Source organism: Meriones unguiculatus, chromosome 11 (genome assembly GCF_030254825.1).
Source record: "Meriones unguiculatus strain TT.TT164.6M chromosome 11, Bangor_MerUng_6.1, whole genome shotgun sequence".
NCBI lineage: Eukaryota > Metazoa > Chordata > Mammalia > Rodentia > Muridae > Meriones > Meriones unguiculatus.
In genome coordinates this window covers 4502670-4518868 of record NC_083359.1, presented here as the reverse complement: position 1 = coordinate 4518868, position 16199 = coordinate 4502670, and the positions used below count along the sequence as shown (strand labels likewise).

The 16199-nt window shown below is 47.5% G+C and overlaps 1 protein-coding gene across 1 annotated transcript in view; it reads left to right on the top strand.

The window, feature by feature from the left end:
- The window catches only part of Myh13 (myosin heavy chain 13), a 45149-nt gene extending 44229 nt beyond the window's left edge, over positions 1-920 (top strand). The window contains exons 38-39 of the mRNA XM_060363471.1: positions 255-389; positions 820-920. Of these exons, the coding sequence (XP_060219454.1) occupies positions 255-389; positions 820-834 (150 nt within the window). The 3' untranslated portion in view covers positions 835-920. The remainder of the gene's footprint in view (positions 1-254; positions 390-819) is intronic.
- The last annotated feature ends 15279 nt before the right edge of the window (positions 921-16199 follow it).

Here is a 16199-nt window from a genome sequence, read left to right as displayed (position 1 = left end):
GGATGACCCTTGGGAGAAGAGCAAGAGAGCTGGACAGGAGCCTCTAGTTAGCATACTGCCCTGGCTATGAGCAGACACCTCTCATCATTCTCCAGAGAACTCAGCTCATCTTCCCTCAACACTGTCAGTGAATCCAAGGCTTCTGATTCCCTTGTTCCTTCTGATTCTCATGTTCCTGATTCCCTCAACTCTTCATAGTCCAGAGTCACAGAGATGTTCCACAACTCTATAGCCTCCATCTTCTTTCCATGCAGGAGGAACAAGCCAACACACAGCTGTCCAGGTGCCGAAGGGTCCAGCATGAGCTGGAGGAGGCTGAGGAGAGGGCAGATATTGCTGAGTCCCAAGTCAACAAGCTAAGGGCCAAGAGCCGTGATGTGGGAGGCCAGGTAAGAACAAACACCCGAGGACGGTGTCTTCTCCGCAGGTCCACACACCTAAGGACCAGAAGACCAACCAAGGAGAGCTTGGAGGATGCCTTTTGTCATCCCCATCCTTATCACTGGTCATCCACCTACAAATGCTATTTCAGCATAGACTCCTATATACTAGGCTCTTGCAAGAGGCCCAGGGGGACAGACAAGTTATGTTCCCCTCTCTCTGTAGATAGAGATGCAAATTGAGGAAGCCCCTGCTTTTCAGATGACCAGTCCTGCCCCTAGCTGTCCATAATTCTTTTTTGTCGACACAGAGTGAGACAGAGCCATTCCTTAATGCCATTTTTCTGAAGTCCAGACTCTGCATCTGTTTTCCTTGAAGGGGGTGCTGGGCCTCCCATGGAGTTTGACTCATTTCCTGTGTACAATTTTTCTCCCACAGAAGATGGAAGAATGAGGCTCTCCTGAGGCTCGTTGCCATGGGCCACCTCCGGGAGAGTGGTGGGAGAACGTGGGAAAAATAAACTCTGTTGACTACTCAGCATCCAGGCTCTGCTGTGTTTGTTATTGTGGGCTGAGTTTTAGATGCTTGGCTGCTTTGTTGTAAATGGCAAGAAAGTCAGAAATGGGAAGATGGTAGAAAAGGTGAAAACCCAGCCTGATTTCAAGTAAACTTTCAGTTTCCACAAACATCTTAAGATAAAGACTTGGCTGGGCTGGGGCTCAGTGCTGGAATGTTTGCCTGATAGATGTGAGGCTTTCTTTTCCATCCTTAGCACCACACACAAAAGAAGTAAAACTCAAACCAAAGCCCCCATGTTAGCCCACACCTGATGCCTGTTAAAACAGCGTTCACCAGAAAGACGAAGGCTAACAAGGACTGGTGATGACAGAGAAAGATGGGAATCCTTGTGCACTGAGAAAGTGAGTGGGTGGGTCTGGCCATCATGGAAAACCACGTGAAGTCACCTCAGAAAACAAAAGCAGAGCTGTAGTATGGCCGTATAGTCTCCCCAGTGCATTTCCGAAGGAGACGGGATCAGGATCTTGACAGTGCAGTTGTTCTTCTGTTTACTAGATCCGGAGACACCCTAAATGTCTGCACTGGATGAGTACACTTTAGAAATGTGTTATCCAAAACAATGGCAGCTATTGTTGCCGGGGAGATGGCTCAGCGGGTAGTGTTTGCTGTGCAGGCGTGAGGACTGAGTGAGATTCAGCACTCCTGTAAAAGCCCAGGAGGGGTAAAACGAACCAGCAGCCTCAGTGCTGAGAGGAAGGAGACAAGAGCACCCCTGGAGCTTGTTAGGCAGCTTGTTTCCCCTCTAGTCAACCAGTGTCCTCCATCTGGCTCTACCTGCTCACATATACATGTATACAAACACACACCCACATACATCACACAAACACATACAAAAATGGTGTCTCAGCCTGGCCCAGTGACACATGCCTTATAGTCCCAGAACTCAGGAGGCAGAAGCAGGTGGATCTCTGTGAGTTTGGGGCCAGCCTGGTGTACAAAATGAGTCCAGAGCAGCCAAGGCTACACAGAGAAACAGAGAAACCCAGTCTGGGAAAACCAACAAAACAAAGCAAAATAAACAAAACAAAACAAAAAAATGGTGTCTCAACATGCAATGGATTATTCTTCAGCCTTTAGGAAGAAGGAGATCCTCCTGTTTGTGGCAATGTGGCTGAATGCAGAGGATGCTATGCTAAGGGGAATGGACAGAGGGAGAGAGGGAGAGTATAACAGAGAGAGGGAGAGGGAAAGGCTGACTCCTCAGGTAATTATTATTTTCTTCTTAGGAATACATAATTCTCACCAATCAGGTTTTCTATCTTCTCCCTAAACTAGCACAAGGTTTAGTGGACCGAGATGACAAAACACTATTTGTGTCCAGGACAGAGTACAAGTTGGGCCCTGGGAGACCAGACTCCCAGGCCAGTGCTCTGTCACTGAGTGACTCTGCTTTTCCTTCCACACCGTTTAGCATCTGGGCCACACAGCTCTCTGGCACCCACTTACAGCATCCTAGAAAGCAGCAGGTATCATCAAACTCATTCACTGGCACCAGGCTGAGACTGGGTCCACTTACCAGCCCCTCTCCACCACAGTAGAAGCTAGCTTGTCTCAGGTCTCTCTTGGGTCTGGAGCATCCTCCTGATTTTAGATTTCCCTGATTGGCTGACACAAGGAGGGGATGAGCTGGGATGGAATGAGCATCAGTATAGAAAAGCTGAAGTGGTCACAAGACACAGGCCCAGATACTTTGACTTTCTCTACCAGTCTCCTGTGGTTTGAGGCATCAACATGCCATGCTTGGAGTCTGTGAAATTACGATGGAACCATCCCTCTTTGGTAGCCCAAAAGGAGAGATCCGAGTTTCCTCTTCCCAAGTATCCCCCAGTTCATCTGGGGATCCCCAGGAAAAAGTCACCCCCAAGTCTTTGCACTGAGCTTCTGGTCCCTGCCTGGGCCTCTGTTAAAGGAAAAACAATGCCTGTATTCTTCACAAAGTAGTAGGTTTTCTTTCTGAATTTTTATTATTTGGGAATCTCACATCGTGCACCCCAACTGAACGTGTTCACCTCCCGGTTCTCCCATGTCTGTCCTGCATGACCTCAGTGCCTCCGCCCCTCCCCCATCAAAAAAAAAAAGAAGAAAGGAAGGAAAAAAAAAAGTTCCCCCCTCAGGGCCACAGAAGATGACAATGCAGCCACTCCTGATGAGATTTGATAGACTAAGATCAGAAGGAAGGAGAAGGGAACCTCCCTGATCAGTGGACTTGGGGGGGGGGCATGTGTGAAGAAGGGGAACAGAAGGTGGGATTAGGAGGGGAGGAGGATGAGGTTTATGGGGGGATACAAAGTGTAACTAATAAAAATTAAAAACAAACAAACAAAACCAAGTTCATTTTGTGTTGTCCATATATTTACTGGAGCATGGTCAAATTCCAGGTGGCCAATCCCCCCACCCCTACCCCAGGGAAGCTGAGTCTTTCTGTACCTCTACCTCCCCAGAAGCCATCAACTAGGGAGAGCCTTGAACAGTGAAGAGGGGTGGGCTAGCTCTCCCATGCTGAAGAACAGAGAGGCTTCAGGCAGCAGTCCAGACCACAAACATCCACGTGGGCTTTGGTAGCAACACAAGCCACAGACATTAACATGGCCCCTGAGGCACCAAAGCCTGAGGACATCACCAAGGCTTCAGTCAGCAGCATAGACCAATGGATCTCAGGCTTCATGGCAGCCTGGGGCAGCAGAAGGGACTGGAGACAACAGCATGGCTTCTGGTGGCTTTGAGGACCATGGTGATCCTTTGAGGAGGTTCAATTCAGAAAGTGTAGCTCTCTACATCTCAGGATTCCATCATTGCCCAGAACCAGGGGATCCCACGGCCAGGTGGCAGCATAAGCTCCAGGCTGCTGCACACCATCCTGCCAACCCTACCGGGGAATGCCAGCACGTAGACCTCAGCCTCCTCTGTCCTATCACCACCATCACGTCTCCAGTTCTGCCTCTCTCCATAGTGCATACTCCACTCTGTTTTTCTACCTTTCCCACCTCTCCACCACATATTTAGTGGCATCCATAGTTTTAGAATCACTCTGCCAATTACTGAATGAAGAGAAAGGATTGACTGACAGATGGAAAGATGTAGAGATTGGTGGATAAATGGCAGGAATTTTGTTTGTTTGCTTGCTTACTTGTTTTATGCCAAGCCACCAGGTACACCCTGTAAAAATTAATTAACTCAAGATAATTTCCTTTTCTGGGACGGAGAGAAAAAGAACATGAGATTCATGCTGTGAATTTTCCTCCTCAGCTTCTACATGTTAAGGTCCAACGTGCAGCTGGGACCAGTCCTGAACCTCCTTTTGGCTCCCTAACTCTTTCAAAATGCAGACAGAGAGGAGGGGAGTCTGCTACAACTAGGGAATGCACAGATGAAAGCAAGAGAACTCAGGAACTTCCCCAGGACATCTCTACTTTCCAAAGGCTGTGGGCAAGTCAAGAAACACCTCCAAGTCTCAACACGGAATAGGAACTCTGACTATCCTTGCCTACCTGCTCAATGGCCTTGCAACAATATGCAACTGTTTCTCCAACTCTGCAACCCTGACCCAAATGAAGGAGAGATTGTTGCTGTTATTCAGCTACCAATAGTGATCACAATAGTTCTGCTGTTATTGCTACTAATTATCATTCAGCATTAAAACCTGGGTATCCATGGAAGCTGAGCCCTACCAAGGGCCCTGAGGTCTCCCACCCTGGTCTACAGCCCCCTCCAAAACAGGACTTTGCTGCCACCTTCTGGCTGTGGAAAGACATGTTTCACATTATGCAAATAACCTGGGGAGGAAACTCATGATTTCTTGGAAACGACCTTGAGAGGCAGAGGTGTCCTTGAGAATCATGATCGTCTGTTCCTGGTCCCTGGTTTTGCAAATGAGAAATTTCAGATTGGTAATGGGATCTGTGAACCTGTCAGGACAGTGGCAGAGCCAGGTCTCTCGGATCCACACTAGGTCCAAACCAGGTCTCTTGGCTTGCAGACCAGAGATCCCTCAAAATGATTATCCAAAGAAAAGGACCCTTGCAAACATCAAGGAGACTAGAATAGCTGAGTTTAAAACAAACAAACAAACAAACAAAAAATGGTGCTGGTGCCTGCTGCCAGCTCAGGACCACAACCACAGTCTGCTCCTCCACTGACCCCTTTCTCATCCAAGAAGCCTCTGTCACACCAGAGAAGATGCCTTCGGCAAGAGTGAGAAGGGAGCAAACAGTAGTTCCAACAACAGGCTTTAACTTTTCTCAGACCCAAGAGTAAAACACTCACCAGCAGTTCACTCTTCAGGGCTGTACCTATAGCCAATTGTTCTTGCCCACCAGTGGTTAGAATAATGACACAGAGACCTACTAATTTTTATTATAGCTCGGGCCTTAGCTTAGGCTACTTCTCAGCTAGCACAGCTAACTTAGTTAATCCATCCATTCTCTTCCACATCCTGCCACAAGGCCCGTTACCACTTTCTCATTCAGTCCTGGCACCTGTTCCTTTCCAAGTCACACTGGCAAATCCTTGGCACCTGGGCCTTCCCCCAGAGCCTTCTCTCAGCCTGGAAGTCCCACCTTTCCTGCCCAGCTATTGGCCAGCCATCAGCTCTTTATTAAACCAATCAGAGGTAAGGAAGGAACATGTTTACAAAATACTGAGGCAGGTGATGATCCATAAGAAAAACAATTCCAAAGTCTGGTCAATACTCAGCAGTATTTGTATATACAAAGACAACCTTTACAGAGTGCACAAAAGGATCACCCCAACAATGCCATTTCCACCCCTTCCCACCCTGTTCAATGCCCCCAGGAGGTTGACACTGATGGGAGCCAGGATGGAAGAGCGAAGGGAAGGAGGAGATTGGGTCAAATTTATTCCCATCATTCTTTACTGCAACCAAAGGTCTCCTTGCCTGTCAGGTATCCCAGCCCTCTCTGTCTCCAGGCTCTGGTAGGTCCTTGTCACTCCTGAAGGCACCTTTAGACCTGGATACACTACTGGATACCTGATGTGGTAACACGCGGTTTTGCAGGGCCTGTGGCTTTCCATGTTTGACCACACCTTTGCAAAAAGTCTCTTCCTCAAGCACTCTCCGTAGTGTGCTTAGATGTGCGATCTACACAGAATGGCTGACATGGGATCTTCCCTGTTCAACACATGTGTGTTATAGGCACCCGTGGAGGTGCCTATGCCGGTAAGAGTTCTTGCCACGCCCCGGCTACCAAGGTCACAGTCCTATGCAGATGGGCAACAATGCATTGTTTCCTTACATACCTCAAGCTGTCCGCAATCGTACTAAAAGCTGCCCAACCTACGAAGAGGCCATCCATCCTGTCAAAGCAAAGTCAATGGTGAACTAGAACCCATTTGCAGAGTCAATTATAAAACTCAGGGATCCTGTGAGCCCATTATTGAACTCCAGCATTATTAAAATCTTAAGTTATATAAGCTTATAATTAAATGATTTGCATTCACAACAAAGGCAAGATATTCAAGGCCAACCATTCTTAATGGCCTATGACATTTTATTACCTTTAATCTCTTGAGGTTATCTACAGTTATAAAATCTGTGTGCTGGGAATGCTATCCAATGATGTACTTTTTATCTCCCCATTCAGTGACATAATGTTGCTTTCTTGAAATTGACTGCAGTGAGAATATCACACCATGAAAATTGACAAAGACTACAAAGTACAGGTAGAGGCTTGCAAGCCTTTTACCAGCAGAACGATGAAATACAGGCAAAATAACTTGAAATTATGTCTATGAGAGATGCCGGAATATGGAGAGCCAGCCTGAGCCAAACCCCACAGCCTATGTCAGCCTAATCAAGGAGGCAAATTGAAAGCTTTCTGAGATGAGTGATTTCTTCTGTTTTCTCAGGGCAAGGTTAGAGTGGGGCAGAAAGGACACTGAAGACTGTGCTGTGAAGTCCCCACTCTGTGGCTCTGCTCCAGACCTAAGAACTAAGTCCAGTGCTTCAGAAAGTTGGCTCCAAATAGCAGGGTGAAAAGAAAATTTACTAGTCCACCTAAATGAAATTCCAAGAGCAGTCAATCTTCAGGCTGCCTGTATTTACAGATGCAGCACATTCAGTTCTAGGCATTCGGGTGATTCATTCTCTCTCTCTCTCCTTTCCCCTTTAAACCAACTGTATTTCTAAAATTTTTATTACATTTGTGAGTGTGTGTGTATGTGCCTGTGTGTGCACCAGTGCGGACATAGTGAACATTTGAGGATCACAGGACAACTTCTGGCAGTCAGTTCTCTGCTCTGTTATGTGGGTTCAGGGGATTAAACTCAGACTTTTAGGACGTTGCCTTTACCTGCTGTGCCATCTCACCAGCCCTAAATCAACTGTACCATCACCACCACCAGGAAAAAAAAAAAAAAAGCTGCCATTGTGGTCCAAAGTGGATGGACTTATAACTGATATTTTAAAATTTTTAAAATGGCAGCGTAAAGGCACTTGCAGGGAAGAGAAAAACCAAAACCAAAACCAGAACTACTTTGCTTCAGTTGCTGAATATGGTTCTGTGTCCACGGGCAGGAAAAGGTAGGAGGATGCGAAATCTGGCTGGCCTGGTCCGAGTCACAGTCCTCGATGTCTGAGTGGCACCAGTTCCTCCCAGGCACCATGAACTGAGGGTGAGGAGGGTGTTTCCTACCCTTCCACTGGGTCAAGTTCCTACTCCCCAAAGAAACAGCGTGGAAACGGGCAACAGCTGTTCCCCTTGCGGCTCGTGTTGTGTCTGGGCACCGCGCCGAACGAATCAGCATTCCCTGAAGGTGGACAGAGCCTGCCTTGCCAATGGTCCTGGAAGGACGAAGTGAGGCAGTGTCCGCCACCTCACTAACCCAGATGCCAGTGGGCATTTCCCTTTCCTTTGCACTCACCCTCATTCGTCTCTTTCTCCAGAATGACAACAACACCACAGACTTTTACAGTGAGACCTGCCCCTCCCCTTGCTCACCATTGAGTCAGCATGGCCCAGGCCCAGCAGACAGCCCTGGTCCTTTACAGCTCATACTAGACTCCTGTCCCCTCGACACATCATCATTTCCTCTGCAGCTAAGGTCTCCATTGGCACACAATGCTTCTGGCTACTGACAGCAGGAAGGAGAGACCCTTGCTCAGAGTCAGCGCCCCAGTCAGGAACTTCCTGTCCCCTGAGTCAGGATGACAGATGTGGGTGGGGTCAGACAAAACATCTGGGCCCAAATCAGGACATGGCTGTTATCCGAACCCAGGGCCACCCACAGCAAGCTGCTGGCTTTGGCAGGAGGATTGCTTCTCCGAGAGAGATGCCAGGCCACCCATTTGCTTAACAGTGAATTAACTGAGGTCACACTTCATGCCAAGAGCAAATCTGGGCACACTGGTTAAATAAACAAGAATGATTAGGGCTGTCCTCTCAGAGATATAGATAGAACCCTGCCTCAGTTTCTCCCCTCCTCACATCACATCCCATACAACCCCTTGCTCCACCACAACCTCATCTGTCACCACAAAATTGTCAACTGTCAACCGGCAGGCTCTTTACCACCTTACATCTGGCATCGACCAGGCTCTGCATATACAGGGGAGTACAGGAACGGATGGACTTGCATGGCAGGATTGTTATAATTAAATAGTTAAAACCCAAAATGCTCAGCGGCAAAGTCTGCCTGAGTCTGCTGCGGTAATAAGCATAGTAGTTGCAGCCAGACTTAACTGGGTGCACATGACATGCTCCGTACCGGTCCAAGGGTAGATCATCCCATTTCTCTCTGCATCCCTGTGCTGGAGGTTTTTACTTTATCCTGGTTTGACAGATGTGGCACAGACAATTTTAAGAAATCTGTCAATATTACACAGTGTGTGTGTCAGAGCCCGGGCTTGAAGCCACCATGCTACTCCAGGATTATAGATATTTTAAAAGGCAAAGGCACAAATAACTATATGAACATATTAATGATTATATGAATAGGTGCTAAACAAAAGAAATCCATGTTTTTGTACCTCCTAGTCTTCATCATGTGAAAACACAGAGTTGTGTCTGGCAAGCCCGACTTTGGGGAGCGATACGGGGTTGCTGCTTGTGTGTGACTCTTCGTTTCCTTGCAGGGGTGTGCATAGTATCTGTAAGGTGGCCGCTTGAGGGGCTCTGTCCTTGCAGTCCAGCAAATGATGCATTAATTTGATAGAAGAACCTGTTGAAGACGTTTAGAAGAGACTGCCTCAATCCCTCTGCCCACTTCCAGGAGGCACGTCCACAGAACTTCTGGCAACAAGGCTTTGGCTCAAGGCTACCTTCTGGGGAGGACTGGCCTTGGGCACTCCCGAGAGGCTAAGAGTGGTGAGGTGTCAGAGAGACCACTGAGAAGGGGCCTGCACAGAGTCACAAGGTCACAGCAGCTATTTCATCATGACCTGCAAAGGGGATGCCCTCTCAGTGCTCCCTTCTGTCCCCCTCATCCCCATGTTCTACAGAGTGTCTAAGCCCAGGTTGGCAGTGCTGAATCAAAGGGACTCTGGATGAACCAAAGCAGGAAGGAGCCCTGAAAAGGGGAGAGGGAGGAAGAAAGCCCAGTAAGGCAGATGTCCAAGTTAAGCAGGTAGTCACCACACTGTCCAGCCCTGTGGTGGTTACCTTCTTCCAGCCTTATGGGCTTCCAAAAATCAGTAATATGAAAATACTCTCATCTCATGGCTGGAGTCATCTCAGGAAATGTGAAAGGAAATGCCTGCTGTGTCAGGTGGAGGTGGGGAAAAGAAGGTTGGAGAAGAGGGGCTATGAGCTTGGGGTGGAGAATGGATGGTGTCCATACAGGACCGTCTGAATTGGGGGCAGCGATATGGAAACCACTGCATGAAGAACAGTTGAGGGAACCAGTTCTGTTTGGCCTCAAGATGAAGCCTGGGAAATGGGAGGTGATGGGAGTTTCACATATTGACACAGATGCTCATGAGGAAAGAAACTATTGCACATTTCTCTAGTCTAGAGCCTTGCTATTCTTAGTGTGGTCCATGGTCCAGCATCAATATCTGTGGGTGCTTAAAAATGGGGGATCACAGGCCCCTCCCAGATGTAGTGAATGCCAGGGCACATCTCCTCCCCCCTCCCCCAGGTTATTTGTAGACACCTTAAACATAAAAGGCACAGATCTGGAACACCTTTGTTCAAGTTATGCTCTTGGACCAGGGTCCATCTCTGAACTGTTCAGTAACGTTCTTCAACAAGACACGAACAGAAACTGAGTGTTTACAGGTTTTTAAAACAACTTGAGGATTCTGTGGCATCCACGCCTATAGTCATGAGGCCCATCCTTGAGTGGGATGGATTTTAGTACTGTAATATGAGGCACAGACTTGTAGATTCAGTCAGACTGGGGCAAAATCCATCACTGCAGACACTTGACTTCAAACCAGTGGCTCTAAACTCCAGCATGACCCAGATGCCAGGAGAGAGCTGGTTGAAGCCCAGACTGTCCCACTCAGTTTTTGACTCTCTAGTTATGAGGTGGGACCCGAGGAGAAATCATACTTCTAACAGGCTCCCTCTCCAGGAAATGCTGATATTACTGCTTCAGAGACCACATGGGGAGAAACAGGGCTCTCTCTCTACCAGAAACCCAATCCTGTATGTGTACTACCACACTAGGCCAAATAGTTCTATTTCAAATGAGTTGTTTTTTAAATTGGTTCCTGTTCTGTTTTCTACTCATCACAAATATCAGGACCTACATAAGCCAGAGGGCCTTCAGTGTCTTTCAGCGAACACTGAAGAAGCTGCTGTGAACACAGCCTTGGGATGGTAGGGCAGATGTCGCCTTCTATTCCTCTCCTAACCTTAGTTCATCCTGTCCCCTGCTCCCCCCAGTAAGGGAAGCTTCCCAGAGTGCAATGTATGCAGGAAAAGGAACAGGAAACCTTTTCTCCTTCCTTACTTGGAATATGTCCTGAACAGCCTACCTACAAGTGTCAGGGGAGGGGTGACACCCTGCGCTCCTGAACAGATGGCCATAGAGGTTTACCTATCACTGAAGGGGATGGGAATGTCAAGACTAAAGAGAGAAGAGGAGATGGAGGAAGGTCCCCGCCAAGTAACAAGAAGCAATTGTCAGAGCGTGATGTCGACATTGCTCTTTAGGGCTTCAGTTCATAGCTTTGTAATAGATACGAATTTAGCTGCTACACTGAGTTGTGGGTACTCAAGCCCTTGGCTTTCCAAATGACTCAAATCTCTCACTTTTCACCAGGCGCATGGAGAAACAACTGCTGTGTAAGGTCTCCTGTATCCCCTGGCATTATGGAACCCAGAGATGAAAAGCCAGGCATATGTTCTGCTCAGCAGTCAACAGCTAAGGCTACCCATAAGGAATACTTGGGGCTCTAGGGGAAAAAAAATGGTATAAGACATCCTGAAATGTTCAAACCAGGATTATCATCTATTGTAGCTTCAGACACTTGTGCTAGAAAAGCAATTAAGGGGGAAAAAATAATTCCAGTCTTGGTCAAGAGTTTCCAGAGAGCAACAGTGCCAGTCTGGGTCATTTCATGAGGTCAATTCCATCCTGACGCCAAGACAAAAGTTACAGGTCTTTCTCACTCATGAGCATGGATGCAAAGGAATTCTAGAAAGCAGGGAGGTCAGCACAATCCAGGACCATTTAAGAAGCTAATATATTCTGTAATATAATAATATAATAATCCTGAGTTTATTTCAGGATTTTAAGTTTGACTCAACGTTAGAAAATGTCTTAATGGGCCTGGGAGGAAACCTTAGTTGGTACTGTATAAGGACTTGAGTTTGAGCCCCAGAACCCCACATTAAAAAGGAGAAGGAGGAGGAGGAGGAGGAGAAGAGAGAGAGAGAGAGAGAGAGAGAGAGAGAGAGAGATACTACAGCAGCAGCTGGGTATGGTGGCACCTGTGTCCTAGTGCTGGGGAAGCTGAGAGAGACAGATCACAGGGTTTACTGCTCAGCCAGCCAGCCAGCCAGTTTAGCCTACTTAAATTTATTTGATAAACTTCAACAAGTAAGCCTGGTACAGTAAAGCATGGTTGTAACACCAGAGGACAGGAGGGTGAAAGCAGGAGCGTGGAGCATTTGAGGACAGCCCAGTTACATATGCTTCCTCAAACCCCAAACCACAGCCCACACCAAAACAACAAACCTCGGCATAATACTTGACATGGAATGCTCTCAATCATGCTAATTCAAACTGAGTGTAGTGGCTCATGTCTATAATCCCAGCATTCTGGAGCCTGAGGCAGGAGGAACACTGTGTTCAAGGCCAGCCTACCTTCATGGTGACTTCCAGGACAGCCTACACTACAGGGTGAGACGCAGCTGCCATCTCAAAAAAACAGAACAAACAAACAAACAAAAAAAATACAAAAAACAAAAAAAAATAGCTAATCTCTTGGCCTTTAATTTTATGTGATTTGCTTTTACTTTGGGGAGTCAGGAACACCTTTGTGATGCCGGTGGATGCTCCCAATGTTCCCCCAACCAGCATTTATGCACACCAGAAGCACTGATGTGCCTGAAGTTACAGGACAGAAGCCCCAGCTCCACTGCTCTCAACAGACTAGGTTCAGCTAATCTATCCAATTTATCAATCAAAGAATAATTAAAGGCAGAAAAAGGAGATGTCAGCAAATCCACACTCTGGGAAGAGGCACACATAAGGGATGTGGTGGGGAAGATCAGCATGGAGGAAGAACAGGTGTGGTACAGGAAGCGAGATCAGCAGGGAGGGGCAAGGTGCTCTCCAATGGGCCACTCTCTCTTCTCTTTCTGCAAAGTGCTTTGAAGGAATGCTATTTGCCTAAAAGGAAGCAATCTGGTTCCTCCAAGACAGCTCTGGCTTCCCAGGTAATCTCTACAAGCGGCAAGAAACCCACAAGGCTCTCTAGGTACAAAGCATAGTTACAGAAGCAGTGCCACAGCCAAGGTCTCGGTAGTCTCTCGTGCGGTGGTTCCACTCCAGAGGGATTAGGAACCCCCCCTCCACACACACACACACACACACACACACACACACACACACACACACACCGGAGCTGGACCCAAGAGGACCTCTGGGATAAACTGGAATTCCTTTTAGGTTCACATTAGCCCCAAGCATCTAGGAAGCTCAGGAGGTGTGAGTAGGAAGGAACAGACACGGACAGGGTGAACAGGATGGGAATAAATTCCATCTGAGAAACTTCTCAGTGCATTCCCATTCTCATTGGTGCCAAGGACAAACTGGAAATTCCCAGAATATTTCTGTTTGTTTTTTCCTCTTCAACATCTATGCCCTTCTCCAAACCTCTGGCATCTAACAAAAGCTGCACAATCTGCTTTTAAACCAACCCTTATTCTTGCCTGCCTTGGAAGGCCACAGAGAGGAAAATAGAACAGGGAGCAGGTGTCGGGGGAAGGGGAGGTTCTGCCAGCATTCCAGTCTCCCCAGGAAAAAGGAAAGACTTGGGGGAGCAGAGGAAGGTCATCAGACACCCAGAGCACCCACCAATGCCACTCAGGGATCAAGATTTTAGAAAGGAGTGTGCAAGTTTGATTGTTCGTTTCCACATGTGACCCCTGTCTGCCATTACCTTCCCCACCCCTGTCACCCCACACTGCCAGAAGGGTTCCTTCACTCCACACAGAACAAAGGAAGAGCCCAAGGTGTCCAGGATTTCGGATTAAGGCTGTCCCTAAACTTCACCCTGCACTGAAAAGTTTTGGTTGTCCTTGGAACTAACAAATAAGCAAAATGGTATCTTCTAAAGAACTGTGCTCTTTTTCTTCCCTTGCCAAACAACCCAGGGTGATGATGATGATGATGACAACAATGATGATGATGATAACAGTCCCCACAACCCAGCCATTTGCAATTCCAGTTCTAGGGGATCTGTCTCCCTCTTCTAGCTTATTAGGGTACCTATACTTATATACACATACACACAGAGAGACAGATAAACAAACAAACAAATAAATGTTTATAACAGTAGCCAAGTGTGGTGCCACATGCCTTTAATTTCAGCACTTGGGGGACAGGGGCAGGCAGACATATGTGAGTTCAAGGTCAGCCTTCTCTATATAGTAAAATTGAGGACAGTCAGAGGTTACAAAGTGAGACCTCATTTTAATAATAATAATAATAGTGATAACAATAAAATGGTAATGGCATGTTTACTGGGTTCTTGCTATGTTCAACCCTTCTAAATTTCCCATTCACCCCAGCCTTACAAGGCAGACATGACGATGCCCACTCTGTAGATGTAGAAGCAGGTTAGAATTTGCTCAAGGCAGTTCTGTGGAAGGAAAGAGAGCTTGGATTTTCCACCACCACCCCAGGCCGCCCTGGGAATGAGGCATTCACCACACTGTCTTTCTCACAGCAGGGATGAAGGGGGGCAGAAAACCCAGCCCGACAAAGGTCCTCACCATGCTCTAGGGATGGTTGGAGCTAGATCTTTGGACTCCTGTTGTTGTAAATTAAAAATATAATGTTTATTATATTTTATTATATGTTTTTTAGCCCTAAGATTATCATGGCCATATTACTTAACCCTCGATCACAAATAATAAGACAGGGACACCTGCTGGATTTTACAGTTGCCTTATTAAGCTTGGGCCAGGCAGATATTTCACCTACGCTGGCTCAGTTACCTCACCACCCATCTCCCATCTCCCACCCAATGCCATCCACCTTAATCCTCCTCATCTGGTCTACCTTCCATCCTATAATCCAAGGTGCTTGCTTGTTGTCTTCACCTGGGCCTTTCCACACCAGTATTGGAGTCCTTCCTCTCGGCCCACGTGGTTTTGTGTCTGCATGCTAACCCCTCCTCTCGTCCAGGCATCCTTCCTCCTCTCGTCCAGGCCATCTATCTCCCATGATTCTCCTGTCCTCTCCATGCCTACCCCGTCTGCCCTGCCCAGATACAGGCTGTTTAATCAACCAATCGCATGTAATGACTTAGGCAGGTTTACGGAACAAGGAGAGGTTTATGTGAGAAAGTGCTCTTCTGAGGAAATGCCCTGCAGCTGGATCTCTGGAGGCATTTCCGCAACTGAGGCTCCTTCCTCTCTGATGACTCTTGCTTGTCCCAAGTCGACACAAAACCAGCCAGTACAGATGTATGGGATACACAGGATCATGTAAGATCAGATCCTGTGCTGCAGGCCCAGTCAGCCTTCTGGAGGCTCCCAAAGCCAGCTTCGCCCTGGAGATCCCTGAGTACAATTCCAGGTGCTCGGCTCATGCAGACACAGATGGAGCGAAGAACAGAACAAGGAGTGTCCCCCTCACCCAACAATCACGCATGCACCCAAGAGCTCCTTATTACCTGCAGACCACAATGACTTTCCTTATCCAGCACAACAAAGGGCTTTTAAGGGAGGCCTGTACCATCATTGCGAGCTATTTCCAGCCACTTGTAAGAATCCCTTTCATTACTGCTGGCTCCTGGCTGCCTGGACAATGTGGGAAGGCTTTGCTGCAAGCACTCTCCTCTCTCCCCTGCTGCTGGGACACATGCACCTCAGCACCCCATTGCTCCTTCTGCTTTGCTCTCTCCTCTTCGTGCTTTCTTTTCAAGGTGAAGATTGATCTCTGCCCAGCGGGTGCTGGGAAGTTTCCTTAGATGAGGCTTTTATCTGCACCTGTCTCATCTGCGGGTGCTTTAATAGTGGTACTCTGTTCAGGGCTGTATCACCCTTCTGCCCGCAGACCAGGAAAGTCCCTTTCAGGCATATTGGGTCCATCCAGTCTAATGTCCACACCTATTAGCCCATCTGTCTGTCTACTTTGGTGACATTACCCTCTGTGGTGGTTTGTGTGTAGTTTGTCTCTGGATGTATGTCTGACTCTCTCTGTCTCTCTCTTTGTCTCTGTCCCTGTCTTTGTGTGTGTGTGTGTGTGTGTGTGTGTGTGTGTGTGTGCGTGTGCGTGTATGTATGTGTGTCTATGTGTGAGCACGAGTATATATCTATGTGTGTGTATGTGTGTTTACGTGTCTGTGTATATGTGAATGTGTGTATGTGTGTGTGTATCTATGTGGGGGTATTTATGTGTCTGTAAGGAACTAGACTAGTTAGCACCAGAGTGATTTGTTAAGCATTTACAAGGCGAGCATGTTTTCCCTAGCTATTCCCTTCTTCCTCACAGCAGCTGTCCTGCTCTGCTCTGCATTAAGAATCTTGAGTTCCCATAAAGGTTTGCCCACTAAGCCATGGTGCTTCTTGAAAAGTGGTGGAATGTTTAAAGGCAGAGCT